This window comes from Amphiprion ocellaris, chromosome 14, assembly GCF_022539595.1.
Source record: "Amphiprion ocellaris isolate individual 3 ecotype Okinawa chromosome 14, ASM2253959v1, whole genome shotgun sequence".
Lineage (NCBI taxonomy): Eukaryota > Metazoa > Chordata > Actinopteri > Pomacentridae > Amphiprion > Amphiprion ocellaris.
The window spans coordinates 11143676-11167385 of NC_072779.1; the positions used below are offsets into that span (position 1 = coordinate 11143676).

At 42.2% G+C, this 23710-nt stretch overlaps 1 protein-coding gene across 1 annotated transcript in view; it reads right to left on the minus strand.

Annotated features, from left to right (window-relative positions):
• The window catches only part of dchs1b (dachsous cadherin-related 1b), an 87797-nt gene extending 69844 nt beyond the window's left edge, over window positions 1-17953 (minus strand). The window contains exons 1-4 of the mRNA XM_023281254.3: window positions 17374-17953; window positions 3011-3856; window positions 2710-2907; window positions 1556-2329 (exon numbers count right to left, since the gene is read on the minus strand). Coding sequence (XP_023137022.2) covers window positions 1556-2329; window positions 2710-2907; window positions 3011-3838 — 1800 coding nt within the window. The 5' untranslated portion in view covers window positions 3839-3856; window positions 17374-17953. The remainder of the gene's footprint in view (window positions 1-1555; window positions 2330-2709; window positions 2908-3010; window positions 3857-17373) is intronic.
• Window positions 17954-23710: the final 5757 nt, after the last annotated feature.

Genomic DNA, 23710 nt, shown 5'->3' on the forward strand with positions numbered 1-23710 from the left:
CAGGCCTTGAGGAACGTGCCGGAATGAGCAAATCAAGCCTTATTCACTCACTCTGGCATACTGGAAAACCACCCGTGATGCCTGGCATGGGATTACTGCTGTACCTAGTGCCAGAATAACTGCCGGCTAGGATTAGAAAAACGAGTAACAGTTGATTACAACTGTAGCAACAACTTGGAATGGAGGTCCAGAGGGTTCATTTGGTTGGTTAAGGGATGTAATAATTCAACAGAGCAGGCTAACTGGGAGTAAATTACAGGGTTCAGACAGACAATATCACATACAGTTTCTGATTATAAACACACTGAAGGTTTGCCTCGTGTCTTTTCTCAATCCTTCCATGGGCCAGTCCCTTTTCTTTCTAGATCTTTTTGCATTTGCATCTCATCACTACTCCTACTACTGCCTTCCTTCACTTCCCTGTGTCTTCCCTAAGGGGCACACCCATATGCCAGTTTCCACAGAATACCAAGCAGCCACCCCTTCCAAATACATATTTTGTGAGCCAGGAAGAATGTGAAATACAACTATTTATCTGCTTCCAGTTTGGCTGGTATAATTAGGGGTCGGGATCCTTTTATTGGGGCTACACTACAAGTTTTAGTTCTAGCAGCAGGATTTCATAAAATTAAAATAAATAAATAAAAAATACCGAGAGAGAAATCCTTCTTTCTTTTGCACTATTCTCACATCACATCGGAGGCGGTAAACCCAACCTGTAAAAACAGTTGGTCTAAACGGTGCATGATGCCAAGTTAAGACCTTGCTGGAAGACAAACAGTCAGTCATCCCTTTTCATTTCTCAGGAGAGGACCTCCGTCTACAGAAGAGCTGCTGGAATCAAGATAAAAGTAAGACACCCAAGCTGCAGCAAGACGGTGTGCCGGTACCGAGGGCTCACCCTATGCTGCTGGCTTGGTTACCATGGCAACCCTACGAGGTGAGAGAGAGGACATAGCATAACAGAGCAAATCTACTCACAGTAGCTTCAGGAATTCAGGTGAAGTTTGACTCCCTGCCTTTCTCCCTCTGTATCTTTTTTTTTCTCTTACCTTTAGAAATCTTTTCCCTCTAAATGAACACACTGAATGGTTGAACTACTCTCATAGCCTAGACTTTATGAATCACATCACAATGTGTCAGTGCTTCCAAATGCGCCATTTATTTCTGAAATACAACTTTAAGACTGCTTTTCATTTCAGACATGACTTTGATTTCCAGACCGCTTTATATTGATGTATAAATCAGGCTTTTGCCAGGGGAGTAATCAGAGAGGGCTTTAAGGGGAGGGTGTGAGTGAAAAGAGAGAGTGAATAAAGAGATGAGAGGACAAGGCAGACAGTGAAAACTTGGTTTTGGCTGCATAAGTAGGACAGTAGTGTTGTGGCCAACGCGCAGCAAGATTGAGCACCATGAGAATTAACAATGGCAGTTTCCTTACAAAACAAAGATGGATAGAGTGAAAACAGAGAAAAAGAGAAAGACATAAGGAGACTAAGTCGGAAAAGGGGCAGTAAGCTGGAGAGAAAACTTTCTTTGTCAGAGCTTCTCTTACCTCTAAGAAGCAGGTCCCAGCAGGGGTGTTTTCTTTGATGGAAGTATTGTAGAAGCTGCTGGAGAACACAGGCGTGTTATCATTAACATCTTGTAGCACAATGTCCACCTTCGCTGTGGATGACAAAGGCGGACGGCCGCCATCTATCGCTATTACAGTCACACTTGGTGCCGGCTCTGATTCGAAATCCAGAGCTGTTGCAGTGGTAATGATCCCTGTAACTGGGTCGATCGAAAACCAGTCAGAGTGGGAGTTTTTGCCCTTTAGTAGGCTGTATCGCACATCCCCATTGGGGCCCTGGTCTTTGTCCCTGGCAGTAACTTGAAGAACAAAGGATCCAGGATACACAACCTCAGGTATGGTCTGTCTATAGGCCTGCTGGTCAAACAGAGGCGGGTTGTCATTGACATCAATCACCTGGATGGTGAACGAGGACTCTGCCCTGAGGGGAGGTGTGCCAGAGTCGGTGGCCATAACTCTGAGGTCGTACGAATCTCGCTCCTCTCTGTCCAAGACCTGGTCGACATATATCAGGTAAATGATGCTGTCCTTGGTTGTAAGAGCAAACTTCCCATCACCTCCTTCGAGGGACACGTTAACGTTGGCATACTCTCCATAGTCTGGGTCAGTGACAGATATCCGAGCCACATACTGGCCTGGTTGGGCTCCTTCTGAGATTCTTGGAGAGCCATCCTCACTGAGGAAGATGATGGTCATTGTGGGCTGGTTGTCATTGTAGTCACGGACATGAATAGTCACAAATGCGTTGGTCACCTGGAAAATGATAACAGTTCAAGACCCATTTTATCCAATGCTTTAATCAATTTGTGTCACATAAGAGTACAAGACCACTACTATTGCAGAGATTTGTTCATGAACCGGAATAACAGACACCATGATGAGTCAATCACAACCAGTCAACATAATAAAATCTGTTTCTTTTTTTGTCTGTATATCTGCACATGCACAAAGCATGTGAGTCAAACTGGCCCATAAATTCACTACAAACATTCTACAACACACCACTGTGCCTACATTCTGCACCAAAGGTTTAAACACCAAAAAAAACTATATGCTACCATATGCTATGAATCACTACAAAAGAACTGTGCATTGTACTTCATGCACTTTAATGAAAGCCATAATGGAATTACCTCGGGGTGGCTGGCATTGTCCCTGGCCTGGACCACCAGTTCATGGACTCTCTTCAGCTCATAGTCCAGGGGTCTATTCAGGGTGATGACCCCTGACTTTAAATCCATGACAAAGTAGCGGTCAGGGTCGCTCTGACGGCGGTTGATTTCATAAAGCACCAGACCATTATCACCTTCATCCTCATCTGTCGCAAAGACCTGCAAAGAAAAGACGAGTCAAACACCAAAATATAGTTTTGAATCTGGAGCAAAGAACTATAATTTTAGTAACTACCAAAATAATGGCAAGACTGGAGCTAACCTGTAGGATACTGCTTCCTTGTGGGAGACTTTCAGAGATAATAGCGTGGTATCTGCTCTGATTAAAGGCCGGTGCATGATCATTGATGTCCGTCACTGTCACTTCCAGGGTCATAGATCCCATCCTTCTAGGTGAGCCCCCATCAAAGGCCTCTATGACCAGCGTATAGGAAGAGCGTTTCTCCCTGTCCAGCAGCCCACTGACCACTAGGTCTAGATAAAGCACCTTGTTAGCAGCTCTCTTAGTCTCAAGTGTGAATGTCTGGCCCACATTGCCCTCCCGAATAGCATAGCCTTGGGTGGTCAGCTGGTCCTTGTCCGCATCCATCGCAGGTTCCAGGGAAAATTTTGTTCCCACCGCTGTGTGCTCAGGGATCTTGAGAACAACTTTCTTTTTGGGGAACGCAGGTGCGTGGTCGTTAATATCATTGACATTGATTGATACCTCAATGGTGATGCCTGTCATTGTCACAGCGATGAAGCTGTAGTGGTCCCTCTCCTCCCGATCCAGACGGCGTGCAGTGGTAATAATGCCCGTGGTCTCATCAATGTTGAGGTCGCTACCAACACCTGTGCCTTCATGGTCCGAGATGAAGTAAAGACTTGCAGTTTCACCAGGCGGTAACCCGGCGCTAATGTCACCAACAATGGTCCCTGCCGGCTGCTCCTCATCTAGCTGGAGCTCCAGTGCACCGAGAACAGTTGTTGACTGAACTAGGACAAGGATCACGCAGAAATAAAAGAGTGGCTTATGTTGCCAGAGAGCTGAACACACGCAGGATCCACTGACCCAAGACCTCCGTCTTGACCCTTTACTTGTTATCGGCATGGCTGGGTTCTGCTACGCCTAGAAGAAAAAAAAGAGAGAGAAATAGAAAAATATCAGCCAGAGCAAAAACTCCCTCAAAGTACAGACGTATTTTATGATATGCGAATTGAGCAATTGAACAGCCTTTTTCATTCTCTGTTTGAAAGCATCTTGAAAATTCACTTGGCTCTCTTAGTGCAAAATGAAAACAAAACGTTTTTTCAAAGTGGAATGTGTATCTTAAATCCTTGCATGACAACGTGTTAACACTTTTACAGTCCAGATCCTATATTGAAGACACTGCCTGATGAATTTCAGCTTTTTATCCCATAAAATGGATACATCTAACATTTTGGAAAGAACTCTTCGGCTGGATCAGGAAGCTTTGAAAAAGCATGAAAATTGAAGTCTAAGTCTGTCCAGGATCCACACTGGCTTGAACCACACTGAGAACAGACTCATAAACTATATTTATCTCAAGGATAACAATTTTTATTCACTGGGTGAGAACATCTTAAAGTGTCCAGAGCATCACACACTGTAATCACGAGGGAAAGCACATTAAAGATACTGGAATGGGCATTAAGATCTTTTGTAAGATTCTTTTTCATCCAACACAGATCCCAATAGCAAATGCCTACACACGCACACATGCGCAAACACATGGAATGCATGGGAAAGTAAGCCTATAGCTGCTTCAGTAGAACCTTTATGGGGAAAAGCAGTCATTTAAGACTGTAAGCTTAGTAAGCCTTTATGTTCCCTAAACTCTAAATCATACACATATCCATAAAGATAATATCCTCCTCATGCTAATGCTAAATCAATCTTATCAGTCATATTCTGGATCTAATCGTGAACAGATCCTGTAACTTTCCATAAAGTCCTCCATCAGAGTCAACACTTCTTGCCAAAAAGTGTTTATTATGGTTTGCCTGGTGCGCTAGAAGGTTGGATATGCCTCATTTTATGGCACATTGACTGCAAGAAAGTTAATCACAATAGTTTAAAAGGCTATCTAAAACTCACCTGACACTGTCTGAGTTACCCTGCAGTAAAGCCACCATCTGGAACTTCCAGCAAGTCAAAACAAACACCAATAATTATTTGCAAATGTCAGTTGACCCGGCTGTGACTCACATACTTTAGTGCACGACCATAAAATTCTGAAAATACACTCACAACTGTTCAGCCGAGTTTAGCTGAACTCTCACGAGAAAGATGCACATTTTACCTCTTGATGAGGTTGACAAATATTTAGATTACTTTCAAAATGAGACCAGTTGTTTATGCGTGTTCCTCTAGTATTTATGGGGAAGATTTATCGAGCGAATAACTCTTCAAAACATCCTGCAATGAGGAGAGCCATCCAGCCCCGACGTAAGTCATTCATCACACTTTGAGACTTGAGAGTCCTTTGCATTGATCTGAACAATAATATCTAAACCTTCTGGAATGTGAATGAGTCCTGCCTCTGTTAGCTAATGCTTGGTGCAAATTATCAAAACTATTAATGTGTAAAACAGGCAAAAGGCCAGTAGCAGACAGGAGGCAAGTCAGTGGCGGGTGTTGGCCAGCCATATTCACCCAGACAATCACTCCCAAAGTGCATGTATAATCTGGACAGTTAACTTTAGGAATGTCTTCCACCTCTAGAGGAAAAGCCAGCCTGCTGCCGGCTGCAGTATTTGCACATACGTTCAACTGAAGCAGTCATACTCGCACATACAAAAAGACCATAGACTGACCTTCTTGCATGTCAATGGAAAGACTGACTAGTATTCCAGAGAAGTGGATGAAAACCAGCTTAATTCTAATAGATAATAGTTCATCAGAGTGAGGCTGTAGAAGCATAATCACTGAATTAGTAATCTCAGTTTAATATAATTCAGATTTAGATTTAGCTTTTTTTTTTTTCAATCATACAACACTTTTTTTCATTGAGTTAATACCACTGCCATTAATTGGAAATTCAGCAGGCTCTTTTAGGACTTCCTTGAGCACACATAACACACAAAGAAAACCATGCAAACAATATTTAGTTTTTAATGAATCCTCCTGCTTTCGTCCACCTCGCCAGTCTTTCTGCTGACCCTGACCTCCTGCGGTAGTTTATGAGGCCTCCGAGGAGGAGAGATTAATAAAGGCTATAGCTCCACAGGGAAAGCGAGAGGGACACTGATACTGGCCCCTCTGATACGGTCACTGACCTCTACATCTGGTCCAGACGGCTGCTCTGGACAGTTGCTGCACTCCTACACAAAGAGGGAGAGCGGAGCTACGACTGAGCACATGTCTGCACACACACACACACACACACACACACACCCTGCTTTTGCTGTGTTTGCTGTGTTGTCCTAGTCAGTGTTTATGTCTGTTGGATTGTCTGTCTTGAGCAAAGAGTGGGAGGAAAAGAGAGAAGAGATAGAAGTTGAAAGGAGAGGTCTGAGAGAGACAATCAGGGGTGTGATGATGAAAAGAAGCCTTTCAACAGCTGAGAGGGGAAACTCAGAGTCAGAGCTTGGGCCTTTGGAGACTCGCTCTGATGAAATTAAGCCACGGCACTATAATGCAGCCATTGAGAACAAAAAAGAACAAAGCAGGGAAAATGGAAGGAGTGGATTTGGGACACAATAGAAAAAGTTATTTTCTGCAGAGTGATTGCACTTGGGTCTGTCTCTTTGTGTTAGCCCTGCTATGGACTGGCAACCTGTGCAGGGTGTACCCCACCTCTCGCCTAACGTCAGCTGGGAAAGGCTCCAGCCCCCTGCGCCCCTCTCCAGGATCTGGTATAGCTGATGGATGAATGGATGGATTACAGTTTGCTTTGGCCTGAAAGCCTTATTGTCTTCAGGGACCGCTGAGCAGCGTAGGCAAAACTTTTGGAGTGAGAAATAAAGTCATATAGGGTGTATTCCAAAGTCTTTTTTATGTCCCCTCTCCCTCATTGCTTCAGCCGAGTGTCAGTGAAAGGTTATATTGATGAACAGATCGCATGGCTGCAATCTGTCACTGTCAATGAGCAGTTGGCCGATGACATCATCCTTTCCTTTGACATGTGTTGTAATACACTTGTGTTTACCCTGGAAAACACAAGCGGATGAGGAATAAAGAGGGCAAGGGCTAAAATATAGCTCATGCTGAAAGCATACTGGCTTTAACACAGTGGAGTAAAAGGATATCCACCTGATTCACTCCCTCTAGTGGCTCTTCATAGCAGCCTGCTAATTGTGATAAATTATGACTGTTGTGGTTTTAGGTGTTTAAAAGCAGTTCTCTATGTAAAAATATATCTAAGAAACAACAAGTTTCAACCTGTCTGTGTGGTTGCATGGATTTTCGTGGCACGTGCACGCAAACAGTGACATCATTTCTGTGCGACCACATTGACGGACAGGGCAGACCCAGAGGGCTCCATGCAGTCTCAGCCACATTATATCTGGCATTGCACCCCCATAATCTGCCTCTGCTGTGTGCAAGCCTCAAAGCCTCAAATACATGGGCCTCGACTCTTAAGTGCTGCTACCAAATAATAGAAGACCATAGTGTTTTCTATATGTGGCCATTGAAAGCAGTACAGCCTGTGTACGAGGATGTTTATGCTATCGAATCTCAGTTAGCTTTTCCTCACGCAGTGCCATCTCCCTATCCCTCACACATTCACTCCTCCTCCTTCCCTCTGTCCATTCCCCTCTAATGGATTTAGCAGATCCTGTTGGGCACGCCATCGCAACCCGCAGCCAAGCTAAACAGGACCCAAAGTCACGGAGTTCCGAGAAAAAAATGGCCATTCCACCTCTATCTCTGCCATGTTTCTTGTGCATTGATGGAACAACACAAAGTTGCATTCAACTCGTTCCTCAGTGGTTGAGAGGTCTGGCATTGCCTGGAGATACTTGGCAGCGGCTCATTTAGTCCTGCAACGGCTTCTGTGTCACCCAGAACAAACATTGGCTGGACCTTGTGATTGACAGTTAAGACACACGGAGAAAAGAATAAAAGAAAAAGTTTCTCATGTCGAAAGTTGATTTATGTTGGAATTTTCACATCTTGCAACAACTTCCTTGCAATCCATGCCGTGCGATGTGCTGCGTACGGTGTTGAGATATGAGATTGTTGTAGTTTTAGTGCCATTTAAAAGTGAAAAAAAAAAACAGTTTCTCAGCAAGTGTACAATTACAGTTAAATGGCTAAGAATGAAAGGGTAGGTCAGGTTGTGGTTAAAGAGGCTGCAGCAGTCTGCGGCGGTATAAGAGCTTTGTTAGAAGAGAGGGGAAGGGAGGGCTGAGTCTGGCGGGGGGCAGAGGATAGATTAATGCTTTGCATCTCAGTTTTCATGTCGTTTGGGTTGTGTGTGTGTGTTTAGGGGGACGACAGCTATGACCCCTGTCTCCCCTTGAGTTGCTTTTCCCTGGATGTCTGGATATAGACGTCCCCACTTCTAACCCCAGCTGTCACCAGCACTGTGAGCATGTGTGTGTGTGTGTGTGTGTGTGTGTGTGTGCGCGTGTGCGTGTACTGTCTGTGTGTATATTTGAGTCCCCATCTATGTACATATACATGGGTTTCCTCAGTTCCCCTTTTCCTTTTTCTCCATTTAAATAATCCACACTAAAGGTGGATATCAGTTTCAATTTATTTCCATGACAGAATCAACCCTCAAACCAATGATTCCAAAGTATTACAGCCACTCAGACAGCCAGACGGCCACTGTCTGGACAGCTACGCTGAAATATACATGCATGTGCTGCACCAAAGCACAATCAATATTAATACTACTACTCATAGTGAGAATTCATGACTGAGTATATAACTGGGCTGCTTCACCTCAAGGGAAGCACATGGCCGTAAAAGCTCTCACAACCTGTGAAATGCAACCTCTCTGGTTTGTGGAGACCGGTGGAGTCTAAATAGGAATGTATGAATTAATTATGATGAAGTGAGAACCGATTACTTGGCAGTTCTCCCTGAAGCTGTAGATGCGGCATCAAGTGTTAACTAATCCATCCAGGAAATGAGAAAGTACAAGAGAAGATGCTAAAAGTGATCAGATGTTCGTCTTCTCTAGTTGATCTATCATTACATCTTACTTTGTTTTTCAAATCCGATCATTACTTGGTTTATCTAACTTCTTACTTAAATTTTCTTGCTACCAAAATGCTACTATCTTTCCTAACTATGCCAGTGATTGTTAACCCTGCTACCAAGGAACTGATTGTCACATTTTTCCGACTTTACATCAACTCTGTGGAAGCTCTTGTTTTTAATTCTGTCCATGAAATGTTGCTCTGGGGTTTTATTTTATTACTTATTTCCTTCATAAATGTCCATGTCGGTGACATCAGTGAGGCTGGGGGTGGGGGATCACGAGACTAGTCAGTTCACAGTGGGACCCTCTGTGCCAGAAGCCTATGGAGATTGAATGTTTGAGGCTGAAGTCCAAACTGTGCTTTCATATTTCAGTTTTTGTTTTGCAGACCAGAATAAAGCAGATGACACTATTTCATTCCTTTCATTTAAGAAATGAATACTGGTTGCGTGTGAACAATTCTTGATCCAATCCAAAAGGTACTTGGAGAGTGAGATATGTTTTCATGGTTTGGCTCCACACTCTCATTTGGATGTGAAATCAGGCGATGAAAATGAGGTTGAAGTGCTGACTTCTTGTTTAAATTTTGTTTTATTCTCAACCATAAAACATTAGCCTTGGCTGTAGATTATGCGTCCTCAGTTTGGGGTTAATGTTATTTAAGATACTGTTCAATAAGATCATTGTATGTTGCATCCCCTTCTTCGCATGCAAGAAAACCACAAATAAGTTCTGCTTGGCAGCCATTGTGTGTCATAATTCATCTGAGTATTGAGCTACATGGACTATATTTGACAAACTGCTCAAGACAAGTGTCGCACCATTACAAGGACTTAGTGGCTGAAGTTACTAAATCAGTTCACTATGCTGCTGCAAAATACTCATGTGGCGCTGTCATTTTTGCATCTCTCCACTAAAACTCTTTCTTGATTCCACTGGGATATTAGCCAGGGACAAAAAACAACTGCAGCAGCAGCATGACAACTCAAAGCTGGTGTGATGACTCAGATTTGTTTATTTACTCTCACAGAGGCTGTCAAGCAGGAACACAGATACACACAGTTACAAACTGCATTGGGTCCCCTGTGACAAAACGTCCTAGATTTTACTGGTCGACAAGTCAGAAGGAAAAAGAGAATGATGCAGTTAAGAAAGAAGGAGGAGAGGAAGAACTGCAACTAGAGATGCAGAGGAAAAGTTTGTTTCTGAATAAGGTTCCTTGAAGAAATACTGCCACTGTGACAGTTAAACTTTGTCTGAGTAAGTGCATGAATGCAGACTCGCATGCACAGACATAAATAGTGAACCCTGTGGACCATCCATGAGGCAATGGAGCAAGTAAAAACACAGCCGGAGGTGCTTCACTAGCCTCTTAACCTTCAAGGCCATACTGCCAAGTGAACGCACAGCGAGTTCTGCACCTCTGATGCACATGTTTGTGTGTATGATCATTTGCTTTTAAGAGAAAAATGGGTCGAGACTAAGACAAACTGATGTAATAAAAAAGGCAAAAGGTAAAATCGTTGAAAATGAAACAAAAGAACAAGGATGGCATGGCGAGACGTCCATGAAGGTGAAGCAGCAGCTGCCATCTACCATCACTCAACGCCCCTCCCCATCAGAGCATGTTTAATATCCCACAAGGGCAAGCTGTCGACTTGAACCATATCCATGACTCTGTCAAACATTATTACATCACTGCTGAAACGGAGATAAATACCCTTATAGTGCATCAAGCGAAAGGTTTCTCTTTTTTGTGATCTTCATCTTGAGTTCTGTCTGCAAGGAGAACGCCAATTCTGTCCTCTGCAGTGAAAAGCAAAACATTGACTGGAAGCAATTAAACATCAGGAAATATTCTTAGTGGTGAATGTGGAAGACATTAAAGTGTACAAACAACTACTTAATGACTCCATTGGTTCCATATTGTTGTAAAAGACGTGACACAATTATCTTAGTGTTTTGGTATTAGGAATTAGAAGACAGTGTTCATGTTTTTATGTGTTCACGTGTAAAACTTTAGAATCTCTGGAAGTTAAATTGATGAAAGTCTAACACAAATGTTCACCAGCTATCCTCAACTCCGTTATACTGTTATTAAAAGTTCAGTTTTTAGCAAATTACTTGCTATATTTATCTGCATTTCATTCCTTAGACTCTTATCTTAAACCTACAGGCTTAACCCCACTCTTATACCAAATATAATTCTAAATTTAAACCTCTAAAATAAATATTTCATCTTGTGAGGACAGGATTTTTGTTGCAAAAGGGCAGTTGAGTCCCCATATGCGGCACTGCGAACAGACTATTGTTCTCACATGTGATAAATACAGTAAAACACATACAGACAGTGTTATATCAGAGGATTTACAGCATTGGTAGATGAACTAAAAGAGGAAAAGTTCAAAGAGAAACACTCAGGTGGTGGCCAAAATAGGATCCAAAGTAGGGAATCCTTAGATCCATCTTGTGACATTTACACACACAAGCAACCACACACTTTAATCCGTTTCTGCATTCCATCCAATAAAATAATCAGTGACATGGCCCGACAGCAAACCAGGCACAAAGTCGTATCAGGTCGTGCTATTGTTTCAGAAAACACATACATATTAATAAAAGTGATAAGATGTTTTGTTGAAGACTTTGCCAGCTAACAGAGCAATTTGTAGGGAGGTGAAAAGAGGTCAGAATCTTCCTCAGACAAGTGCTGCAGGCTTTATTTCACTGGCAAATAGGGTGATTTTAGTTCTTCTCTGGCTGAGAATATATCAAAATCTGCAATTACTCAATTCTAGCTCTGAACACGAGACAGTGACTTGGATTATTAGTTATTAAATTCCCCATCAACTCTTGAGTTAGTGGCGCGCCAACAGCTGTTCTCAAAGAAAATGCCTTTGTATCATGTTACTCCATTACATTTCTTGTGGTAAGTGTGGGAATTAAGTCTGACTGTCTTTGTTTTAAATTGCTTTACACAGTTGTTTGGACAGAATGACAAAATTAACCTATAATAAAAAGTGAGGCGTGTGTTCGACATGCTTGAAGCTTCAAATTAAAACTATATTTCCCAACTTAGCAATAGCGCTTCATTCTAGAACAGAAGAATCAGCAACAAACAGCACAGGATAACATTTTAGATTCTCCGAAAGGTCACTGCTTTCAAACTCTAAGTTGAGAACCCAAAAACTTTTCTTCCAGCCAACTTTTTTTCTTCCCTCTTTTTGTTCCACACCACCCACACACATATGCAGTCTCTGAATCCCTTAACTTGCATAACACGTTGTCTCACCTGAGCCGTGGTGCCCTACACAGCTCTCAACTGGAGCCCAAGTGTTTGAAGTTACCAGATCATCTCACTTACTTCATTAAAACACATGAGATGCTACACAGACGGGCTTCTCCCTGTGCTTGGCTCACTCGCCTCAGAGCTTAGACACCTCTCATCCATCCAGCAGCCAGATGGGCAGCGGTTACTACGTTTCATTCATCTCAGTTCAGAGCCATTCCCACATTTATCTCCTCATGTGAGTAATGAAATTAATACATCACTTCATTCAGATTCATGTGAGCGTAAACGGCACACATGCCTGTAGTGAACGTCTCCTCACTGGGGGAGAATCAATAAGAAGGTCCAAGCAGAAATCTCTCTGCTGGTATCTGGAGGAGCAGACGGGGATACGGAGCTGAGGCAGCTAATCGGTAAATCGATTAATGGACAGACTGAAAGTTATTCAGCAACAATGAAGACATTTAAGCAAAAAATGCCAACCGATTTACTGTTACAGTTGGAACAAGTCTGGACAGTTGGTGAGAGAAAAGTAATGGTGCTTTTCCACTAGCACCTACTCGGCTCGACTCTACTCGGTTTGTGAGGTTTTCCATTAGGACATAGTACCTGGTACCAGGTACTATTTTAGTACCTACTTGGCCAGGGTTCCAAGCAAGCTGAGTCGAGCCAATAATGTGATGTCTACAGAATGCAGGCCATTGATTGGACAGGGAGTGACGACACACGAGAGTGACTCCTTCACAAAAACCAAACCTGCCATATTTTAAAAAACCTGGCAACAGCGACAGTTAACTTCACCACGAATGAGACATCAACATCAATTAAAGCTACACACTTGCATGCACACATGCCTCTGCAGTAATAGGCACACTTGTTGCATTCATCTACTGCAAAAGCAAAAACCCTAAATTCAATGATGTCGCCACACTTTTGTACTCGGAAGCCAGTGTCACAGGTCCAACCCACAGTGGAGAAACACAGGGTGGGGAAACTCGAGACAGCAGCAGGCTTTAGAGAACTTCCATCTGCAGCTTCACCCAGTAGTTTAACAACTTATTCCCAGAAGTCATTTGTCTCGATCCTAATCATGAGCCAGCTGAAGGTTTGGTCTGCAGCTACAATGACCAGTTTTGGATCAGTACATGTTGTCCAGTTAAGATGACACTGCAGCAAGTTGAAACTTGGTGTTTTGGAGTAACAGTGGAACCAGTCCAAAAGCACTTTGCCTATTTCCCTGTAGACATCCCCTACTGTCCCGTATCTGTAATGCATCCCATTTGGTATCATTATACTAAAAGGATCCCTGCTACCTGGACAAAGACCATAAATAATGATGACGGCAGTTACATCAGAACTGGGACTCAGAACAAACAAAAGAGGAATTGCATCGTCTCCAAGTTCCAGCTAGTCAATCACTCTGCGTCCGACAGGAGAGTCCAGTCATTTCCTTTGATTAGTCGAGTCAGTCAAACCGTAATATCTTCTCCAGAGCCACAGATAAATGGGTTCTTATACCATATGTAGGAAAGTAAAATCAGAATTTCCCAAAGGGGAAGACGCGCATTCAGAAAGTAAGCTTCAGTCCGGGCTAAACGATGAGGTATGACTTTGGAAGTTAAAGTATCAGGGTTTGATTAGGTTTGATAGCATTTATTTAACTTCTCTGTGATCAATTACAGAGGCATGGTCTTGTATCTCCTGATTTAAACATCTTTCAAAGTTGTAGCAAAAAGGAAATTCCTTTTGAAGCATGGTCAGACAAAATTCAGTTATGAAATGAAAACCTAATGCTTTTACCTTTGTTTCTTTTTTAAAAACTCCATCAATGCGCCGATATACCTGAAGTTGTGTTACTTAAGCTACAAACTGCGTGGTGCAACAGCATTTTATTTCTAGTATGATTCTGGGTACCGCTTCTCCTAAATGTGAGCACACACACACAAGACTCAGATTTTGCAATGGTATAATTAAATTTCACGAGTATAATCAAAGCAAAGATGGCAGACTTGGTGATTGTAGCTGCCATGGCAACCCAGAGGCCCCCGAGGGTAACGATACAAAAATGTGGAGCAATCAGCAAAGGGGATTTCTTATCAATGGGAATCGTATTTTTTAACTAATAGGAAAGCTAATTATAACTGTCTGGCCTTCCTGTGAACAGATGATGCAAACAAAAGAGTGACTTTCCAGGAAACCAAAGCTTCTCCTTCCCCTCACACAGCGCTGCAGCTCAACACTGGTTATATTCCACACAGGCTACATAATGGATTAAAATGGCACTAAGTCAGCTTGGTATTGAGAATTTGGTTTATGTTAGGTCAAAGATGGTGGTCTGAGAGGTAAATAAAAACACCAACACAGACCTCAGGCATCAGCAGCACGCAGTTAGTGAAAGATGGAGGGTAAACATTTCCACTAGCTACTTGTGGAGCCAAGGCAGAGGAAAACAATCTTTTTTTGTTTATGTTTGTGTTTGTTTTTTACGTTGGCTGTCATCTGCTTCCCATTCAACAGTGCAAAGAGTAGATGACTGTGTTTTAAGGTGCTAATTTAGCATTTGTAGGTGACTTGAGGAAGGGTTAACAAGTCCAGGATAACTGAGTGAGGCAATGTTATGAATATGCAGTGTGTATACTTGTGAGTGAGTGAGAGAGATGGAGAGGGAGCCTCTGAGTCACTTTCCGATATTTGTACCCAGAGTCTGATTCCCCATGCTATAAAAAACAAAACCCAGGAAACAACAGTTCTGGGATACTTTTGATGAGCTGCAACATTTGGGTGGGAAGATGCTCTGTGTTTCTACTCTCCTTCGCTCTCTTTCTCTAGTTGGCAGCACTGATATGAGATGATGAGCTGAAACAGATAATACACAAAAGCTTTCACTCACTCTGCAATATTCTACATGAAGCGTCTTTGTATTCTTTATTAACGGTTCAGTCGTCGGACTGTGTGAGAAAGGAGAGAACCTTGCACGTGACTGTAAAAGACATATTTTTCTTCTTATGTGGGTTTGGTAGGAGCCACAAACAGGACAACGGTGTATACAGTACTAGCAGGATTTTCAGTGTCTATGTGGGTGGCAAATGCGCAATTTGATTACACTGTGTATCTTTTAAGTAAACTCTCAAGATTGCTTGAGATTTGCAAAAGAATAAAGCCTCAGCTTGGACATTCCCTAAAGTAAGACCATTAGAATAAACAAAAAAAGCATCACTGTGGATGCTGGTTTTAGATTTCATCTTGAAGCAAGCGGCAAAATTAATGACAGCTTAAAAGAGAAATGCAACAATATTTGCATGATTCAGGTTTAAGGTTTCAAGATTTAAGTCAGTTTGCTGCCAACATGCACCCCAAATAATGTGATATATAACAAAGGCAGTGGGGGTTGGAGGTTAGTGGGTACCACACAGTCACCTCCCCCAAACTGTAGTATTAAGTCATTCAGCAGATGCTGTTTTCTAAGATATGTGTGTGTATGTATTGTCAAGCACAGCCTCAGTGAGAATCCTCGACCCAGTCAGAGTCTGTATCTTTCTCAGCCATTCAGTCGCATGGAAACACATGAAGTGCAAGTTAAACAGCACTGTTTACTCTGTTGATAAGCTCTGCAAAAAGTCTTGACACAGAGCCGAATGAATAGACATCTCTGCCTTGACAAGCTTGTTACAGACAGCATTAAAAACACAGGTGCTATCGCTGCCGCCTTCCTGACAGGGACTAAATGAAGATGAATAAAACCATCCTTTACAAGGAAGTCAGGGGTCAAGGTGGACACGGCAGCAGCCATGCTCCAAAATCACCCACCCAAGATCACAATTAAACATCTAGGCTCAAAGATATCCTGCTTTTCATGGTTCATTTTTCTCAAAATCTGTGTCGTAAGTACCCAAATTCAGTCAAGCCAGGGAAGGAAATGTAAAATGTGAAAATACCCCATATTTGGTGGGATCTTGCCCCTGCTAAAAGTAGAATCTCCACCTCTAAGCAGCCGATGTGAATAATTATAAGTTGTTTGTATAACTTAGACTCTACTCAGTTCTAGCTACACCAACTAGATATCCACTTCGCAAGAAACCAAACTCTTACTGGTTTTGTGCAAACCAGAAGCTGAGGCTGAGGCCAGTGCGCTGCAGAGCTGGAGCGAACAGAGCTGTGTAAGTGGATAGTGTAATAATGCAAAGATCTGTATCCCTCTATACAGCAGAAAACCAGGAGCTGTGGATGCCACTAGACACCAGATACGACTAAAATAACTATTGTGGTTAGGTGCTAAAATATGCCCCTGGCTTTACCATTTTCAGTTGTTGGCCATGTAAACATATACAGACAGAATTGGCAGCTATAAATACACCTCATGTTAGAAAAAAAAGTACAATTGTGTCAAAATCTATTTGTTAGATAACTAACCTGCTTAGTTTTGCATGTTTAAGGTGTTAAGCAGTTTACGTTGATATTCCCTCTGCGATCTTTGGTTCTGTTTTCAAAATCATGCCAAAAACTGGAGACCAACACCAGCAGAGCAGGCCCAATTACTCTCAGTGCCTTGCTCAAAGACACTACATCATATTCCCTCCACTAGTGATGCCTTGCTGTCAGCCCTACATTGTCACTTCAGCTGGTCTCGCCAGGAAATATTTGAACAAACGCTGGCCCACTTTGAGCACTTCATGGTGTTTCCCATTAAGCGGTTCTGTCCTCGCTCCAAGACAAAAAGTGTAGTCTCTCTAAGTTGCCAACCCTGTGGAAGAAACCACTGACTTACTGTTATTAAATAGTTCCAGAAGCCATAATAAAATCATGTGGTAACCTACTAGAATGACCTCTTTTTGATGTTTTGCCTTTATTTTAATGAAGGAATCATTCTTTTTTTTTTTTTACTCTGCTTCCAACCTGGCTGTCTGTTTCCTGGCTCTGCTCTGAATAGGGATCAATAATCAACATAAAGCCAATGCTGCATCACTATGATCCACTGGGCTACTTTTTTTGTAGTCCCTCCAGTCTAGTCTCACACATCACAGCAGCCTGACCAGCTACCAGCTCATGCATGCAAGGTGCAGATGCAGGGTGCACCCCCAGAAGCCTCCACCCAATCATTTCTCCTACATTCATCCCCCCCTTTTTCCCCCCTAATCAAATGTACAAGTGATCGTGAAGCTGAGAATAAATGCCACTTACATTCATCGGATCCACTCTGCTGCTCTGGATGTGCGCTCTGGATATCCCCTCCAAAACCTGATTAGTATGCAAACGGGTTTCCAATCCCCCCCAAACGACAGACAATCAGCCAGGACCAAAATCTTGAATGGAGCCGTTCTGGCCAGCTGGACTGAGCTCTATTTTTTCTCTTTTGGCTTTTACATAATATCCACACCAAAAAAATAAATAAAATAAAAAAATAACAGTTGAGCCCAATTCCACAGATTTTCCAGTCCGGTTGACCGGTTTTACTCCACCGGTGAAGGGTCTCCTGGCGTCCCTGTGTCAGTCAGGTGAGCGCGTTTGGATCAGCTGGGAAGCGGCGCGGCTTCTTCGCTGTCTGCAGCAGGAAAAAGGAGCCGCCTGTGGTGGTCTGTCCGGCTGATCTGAGACGTTTTTCTCTCCTATCTCCCCCTCCCTCAGCATCCAGTCACTCAGATACGGCGTGTGCGGCTGAGACAGAGTCGCTCCAGGGCACCGTGCACCTCACCAACTGAAAGCCGACTCCTCCGCCACAAGGCCCAGCCCCCTACTGCTCTCCATACACTCCTCCGCCTCTCCATACCCTCCCTCCGCCGACTTGGATCGCTAATTTATTCGGGTAGCTACACAAAAGAGGGGGACAGGAGGTGGGAGAGAGCTGTGGAATACAGTAGGGGAGAAAGTGGAGAGAGAAATTGGAGAGCAGACTTTGGTGCCCCCCAGCTCCGCTCAGTGGAAGTAGTCTTTGAGACAAAGGAGCATGCACCATCAAAGGAGACATAATGCAAGTCATTTAACATATTTAGGAATTTTATATTGCAGACTATGCCGTAATTTTATGAGAGAAGAATCATAAAAATTCGAATCATGATTTAGATAAGAGGAATCCTTAATGATAAATGTTATTTGCAGAGATTTGTAACTGCTGGCATTGAAATTTCAACTTAAATTGGCACTAAGAATACAGCATATGACTCTAATGTTGCATGCAAATTTATGCAAATTATAATATATAGAGATATGTGTATTTATGCAAAAAAAAGTTTGTCACTTGGACATTTTACAAAACAGGAAAAAAGTTGTGTTCAAGGTAGTTGGTTTGGATAATGGTTTGTATATCCAAATATAAAAGGTCAAGACAATAACCTAAGAGAGGAAGCAGCATATCAGGCAGGGCTGAGCTTCACACACACACACACACACACACACACACACACACACACACACACACACACACACACACACACACACACACACACACACACATCCTTTGGTCTGCAAGCATCAGCAAGATGGGAGTCATTCATCACCCCAGATTTTAGGTCAAGCCTCCACCTACATCACTGAAGCAGAGTGAGGGAGTGGATGTGGAGGAGGGTGAGGCGCTGTGGAGGTGGGATGTGTGAACACATACAGGGAGGGGGTCTGCGGTGGGTGTCGGAGGCAGTGGACAAGGACAGCAATCAATCCATCCCGTCTTCCTCTGGGAGTATCGGGTGAGCGTGTAACGCTGCAGCCCGTGAGGAGGAAACGGAACATTTACACTTTTACTACCGAGTGTTTATATTTATCCACATTGAGCCTGACATGATGGCCAGACATCGTGGACTCAGGCTCATTTTAGCTCTACAGGAGACCCATTTTACATCCAAAAACTGTTTAGTTAGTGGCCGATGCAGTCAGCAGTGATCTATGAAACACAAACAAACATGATGTTGCTGTTTCCTCACATTGTGACAGTGGTCACTAGAGGGTTGGACCATCAGTCATGGCAGTGTTAGTGGAGCTTTTCAGCGTTAAAGTGCAAAATTATATCCCATGGGAGCAACAAGGAAGTAAATGTAATTGTAAAGGCAGTAGTGGAAAGCAGCTTAGTACATTTAGTCAAGTTTGCACTTAAATATTTTCCATTTTCTGCTATTTTATAATTCAATCCAAAGAAGAATGTTGCACATTTTGTTCGACTCATTTGACTACAACATTAAGGTAATGTATCATTAATTATGGTCCAAAAAATGCACAATTATGCATAATGATTACTTTTACTTTGACCTTTTAGATACTTTCAGCGTGTTTTCACTCTAAAAAAATGTGTTCGTTTGTACGTTTGTCATGTTGCAACTTTTACTTCTATTGCTCTTTGAAATGACAGTTGTTCTCAGATTTAAAGGGTCAAAATACATTATCCAATAAAAAAATTACCCTCCCTGTAATTGTACGGATTTCTCTGCATAGTCTGTAAAATACTTCACTACTTCAGACGTTTAAATCCTTTTCATCACTGAGTACAAAACCTGCTCCTTTAGGTCATAAACTGAGCAACTGTGGAATCATTCACAGTGACAATCAGAGTAGAGACTAGCAGTCTGAGTTCAGTTTGTTTTTGAACTTTATTTTGAGAACTCCACCTTCTCTTTTAAGCTATTTAGAGACATAAGGACACCGTTACCAGTGGTTGTCTTTGCATTTTCTGGGATAAGCATATTCCTTCAGCATTCAGCATCTCATCAGCAGTCAGCTGAATTCATTACATTGCTGGTCTTAAGTTTAACTTTTGGAAGTGCCAGTTGATGCAATATGAAATATTTCCCCTTTTCTCACCCTTTGAATTATCACATCCTGACTCAGTCTGAGGCCTCAAACAAATGTGCATTTCTAACATGCCAAAGGGTTAACATGAAAAGTTCCAGTTTATAGATAAGATAGACGATGATCCACCAGCTGACAGTAACTTGCCCCTGCTAGTAGTGAGTTATGAGGACAGTTCGTTCCATGCTGTTAGAAATAGTTGTTGTACTGGACAAGGACTGCTCGGCAGGAAAGACCTTACAGTTGAAAAGGTGCCAAGTCCTGATTAGTTTGGACCTAGTAAATGCTTTACAATTTGAAAATCAACACACCTCTTTTAAAATTTGGTAAGTTTCTTTGTTTTCATGCCCTCAGAGTCCCTGAAAGATTCCAGGTCTCCATTTCCATCCAAGTCCCTGTCGTTGCAGAGTGGGTTTTTGTGCACGTGCGGTTGTGTAAATGTATTGCATGTGTCTGTGACTGAATTTACTCAGCATCGATCTCGTTGTGTGAATACTTGCCACAGAGTTGCAATTACACAGCTTTAACCGAGAGCAGATGCCTGAGGAGTGACACTTTTGGTGGGGCTCCCCACGATGGAAGAGACCAGTGTGAGATTTATATCAGTGCCACACGCATTCATAAATGTAAAAATCTCTCTCCGCCTCGCTGTCAAATGCAGATATACACAGACACTCGCGTGTGCACATACACACATATATCATTACCGTGGACGACCATGAAAGGATTTATTTGGCTCCTGTGCCTATCCTGTTTGTCAGTTCCTCCCTCTAACCTCAAAACTGACAGTCTGACCATGATAACCCTGGTCCACATTTCAAATCCTCTAGATTTATGCTGTGTCGCCTCTTAGATAAGCCTTGTATTTATTCAAACTCCTTGCCTTCATAACAAAACTGATTAAACCAGCAGACCTAGTAATTAACAGAAACCCTTTAGAAATGAATTAATCTGGCCTCCAGAGCTCCATATATTATTCTACAGCAATTTTACTAACCTGGGATTTGACCCATCTTATGACAACTATCAACACAATATAGAAATAAGTGTGCCATGAAAGCTAGTAGCTGTGAGGTCGTTTGGAAATGCATCGTTAGGAGCTAATGAAGGGTCCTGTCTATATTGGCTGTACAATTGGACTTGTTGGCCGGGTCTCTCTCTCTCCTATACAAACACTCTCACACAGCTGACTGCTGCACTGTGATGCTTCTGATGTGAATCAAAGCAGTAAATTCGCCAAATTGGCAATGTTTGCATGTTCAGTGGACTGAAACTAATTTTTAAATTTCATCACTTTAAAGAAAATAGCCAACACTGTAGCAAAATCTTCTGGAAAATGTACATGAAGCAACGTCTTGTCTGGCAAGCAGTGCAATATCTTATTTCTATATATGCTGGAAGCTACTACTCATAACAAGCCATGTCCCACTGGTGGTTAAAAACTTATACTGTGCATCCAAACCTTGAGCACTTTCTCTTGGAATGATCTTAATATGATTTAATGGAGAGTTTGAACAAGCTGATACTGTCACTGAGTGAGGAATAAAATGACTTTAACAACCTTAAAGCTGCTTAAGGGAAAACAAAAGTCTATTTCCACCTTATCTTATATTTTTTTTTCATTCAGCTGTTATCATTTCAGACTTTTCCTTGGCACTCAATTTCATATCTGCAGTCCTGCGCATACGTTCACTTTCTCATTTTTTGTCACTTGACTCTCTCCGATGCTCTTAACTTACGGTTCCACTCTGGGTCTGTGCAGGTGTCGGCCTCGGCTATCTGATCCACCTTTCCTGTGCAGCAGGATGAGGTGAGGTCACAGCTTCTTTCTGTGACTCAGTGCCAGAAGAGGAAAGCAGTGATTTAGTCAGACCTTCCTTTCCCATGGCCAAAATATCACTGCATGCTCTTCGTCAAAAAGTTTTGCAGGCAAAGAACACTTGTTGCTTCACTTTTTTAATTTTTTTGTCATTCGGAACACATCTGATGAAAATACAGCCATTATCAAATGTTTCTTTACTTTTCTGACAGAGATTTATTCTTTGTATTTCAAAACATGTCTGCTCTAAGTGAGTCGATTGCCTGGCCTCCTGTGTTGCCGCCTGCAGCTTTCTCAATATCATCGATCAACTGCTCATCCAAACTACTTCACACTGAAGTAGTTTAGATCTATCAAAACATTAACATTAAAACTCAAATTAGCTCAGGCCTTGCCAGATATAACCAGCACTAATGAGAGAGAAGGTTAACTCTAAACTCCAACACTTTAGATCATTGTGCTGGAGGTTTTTTAGCTGCAGCTTGTTCTCCGGGGGAATCCATGCTTCTTTGTAATTCCTGCTTCTCAAGAACTGCTCATCCAAACAACCTTAAACTCTACGCTACACTTCCTTGATTCCTTACCAATAAGCCTGAATTTTATCAGAAGAATGGTAGTTGAGAAAAGCGAAGAACAGACCCACACACACACACACTGATGATGAAGATATCGTCAGGAGACATAACATTTCTTTTTATAGCTTTGCTGATGACACACAGCTTTATGTGGTGGTGTTTCCTGATGACACAGGACCACTTGATGTTTTGTCAAGCTATATTTAGATCTCAGTGCCACAATATCACAAACTTCCAGGAGGAAACAAATACACACCTCGTCTCATTTCTGAAATATTTACCAAATTTTAGGGAATTACTTAGCCTTTATTTTGTACAAGTGAATCCATGCATTTATAATTGATTTTTAAAGATTTGGAACAAAGAGTGGTAAAGTATTGGGATATGAACAAACACATAGTGTGGTTTTGGTGCCCTTTGTTCATCTCTTAGCACCGTAACACTAGGGACAATTTTACTAACTTTTTTTTCTTTCCCTCTCCAGTAGCTTTCATTGTCACTGGAAACAAATAGAATTGTATTTGTCCTCATCTGTGCCTGCAGCGTATGGTATTCTTGGAGAGATTTTTATAGCTTACTTTGCTCTGAGGCCAGTCTCCGTACCACACAACCACACACCGGCCCAGTGACTTTGGCTCTTCTTTCAAAGCTACTGCATTGTGCATTTCTGCAGATGTCACTAAAACCGGACCAACAGTCAAGCAGGCTGTATTGAATGTAAATCTGTGGGAGATGGGTATTGTTCTGCCAACAGAAAAAAGACTTTTTTTCTCCTTTTTTTTGGGTGTTGGCACCACATTTCCTGTTGGTTATGTGTGGTTTCCTCTGAACCTTTTTAGCTGTTTCTGTGATTTTACCAGTGCATTGTTTATGGGACTTTTCTGTATGAACGGGTGCAGCTTTGAGATTATTTTGGGGAGAGACTGTGAGGATAAATGGCACGATGATTGACAGAGCAGGAAGAGGGCATTGTTATTAAGAGCTTGGAGAGATAGCACTTCCCCAGAGCTTCGCAGAATGAAATCACATATTATGTTTCACATCCAAAAGGAAATTATGTCTGAAATAAAATGTTTCGAGTTGTAGATATCATCGCAGCAGCTATTTGCTCCTAAAATACCTGCTTTATATGGTGCAGTACTTCTCCAAATCCATCATTAAATCCTCTTTTCACTCAGTAAAGTTTCTGCTAATTCTAAGCTTCATATTTCAGCCTTATCTTGGATTACGTCATCTCCAAAATGTGCTTAGAGTTGAAAGAAATGTTAAAACTTGTCTTTCTCTGACTGAACTGCTCTAACTTCAGAGACTGGCCTATTTCCACTTGGCAAGCACCTGAACAAGGCCTCCC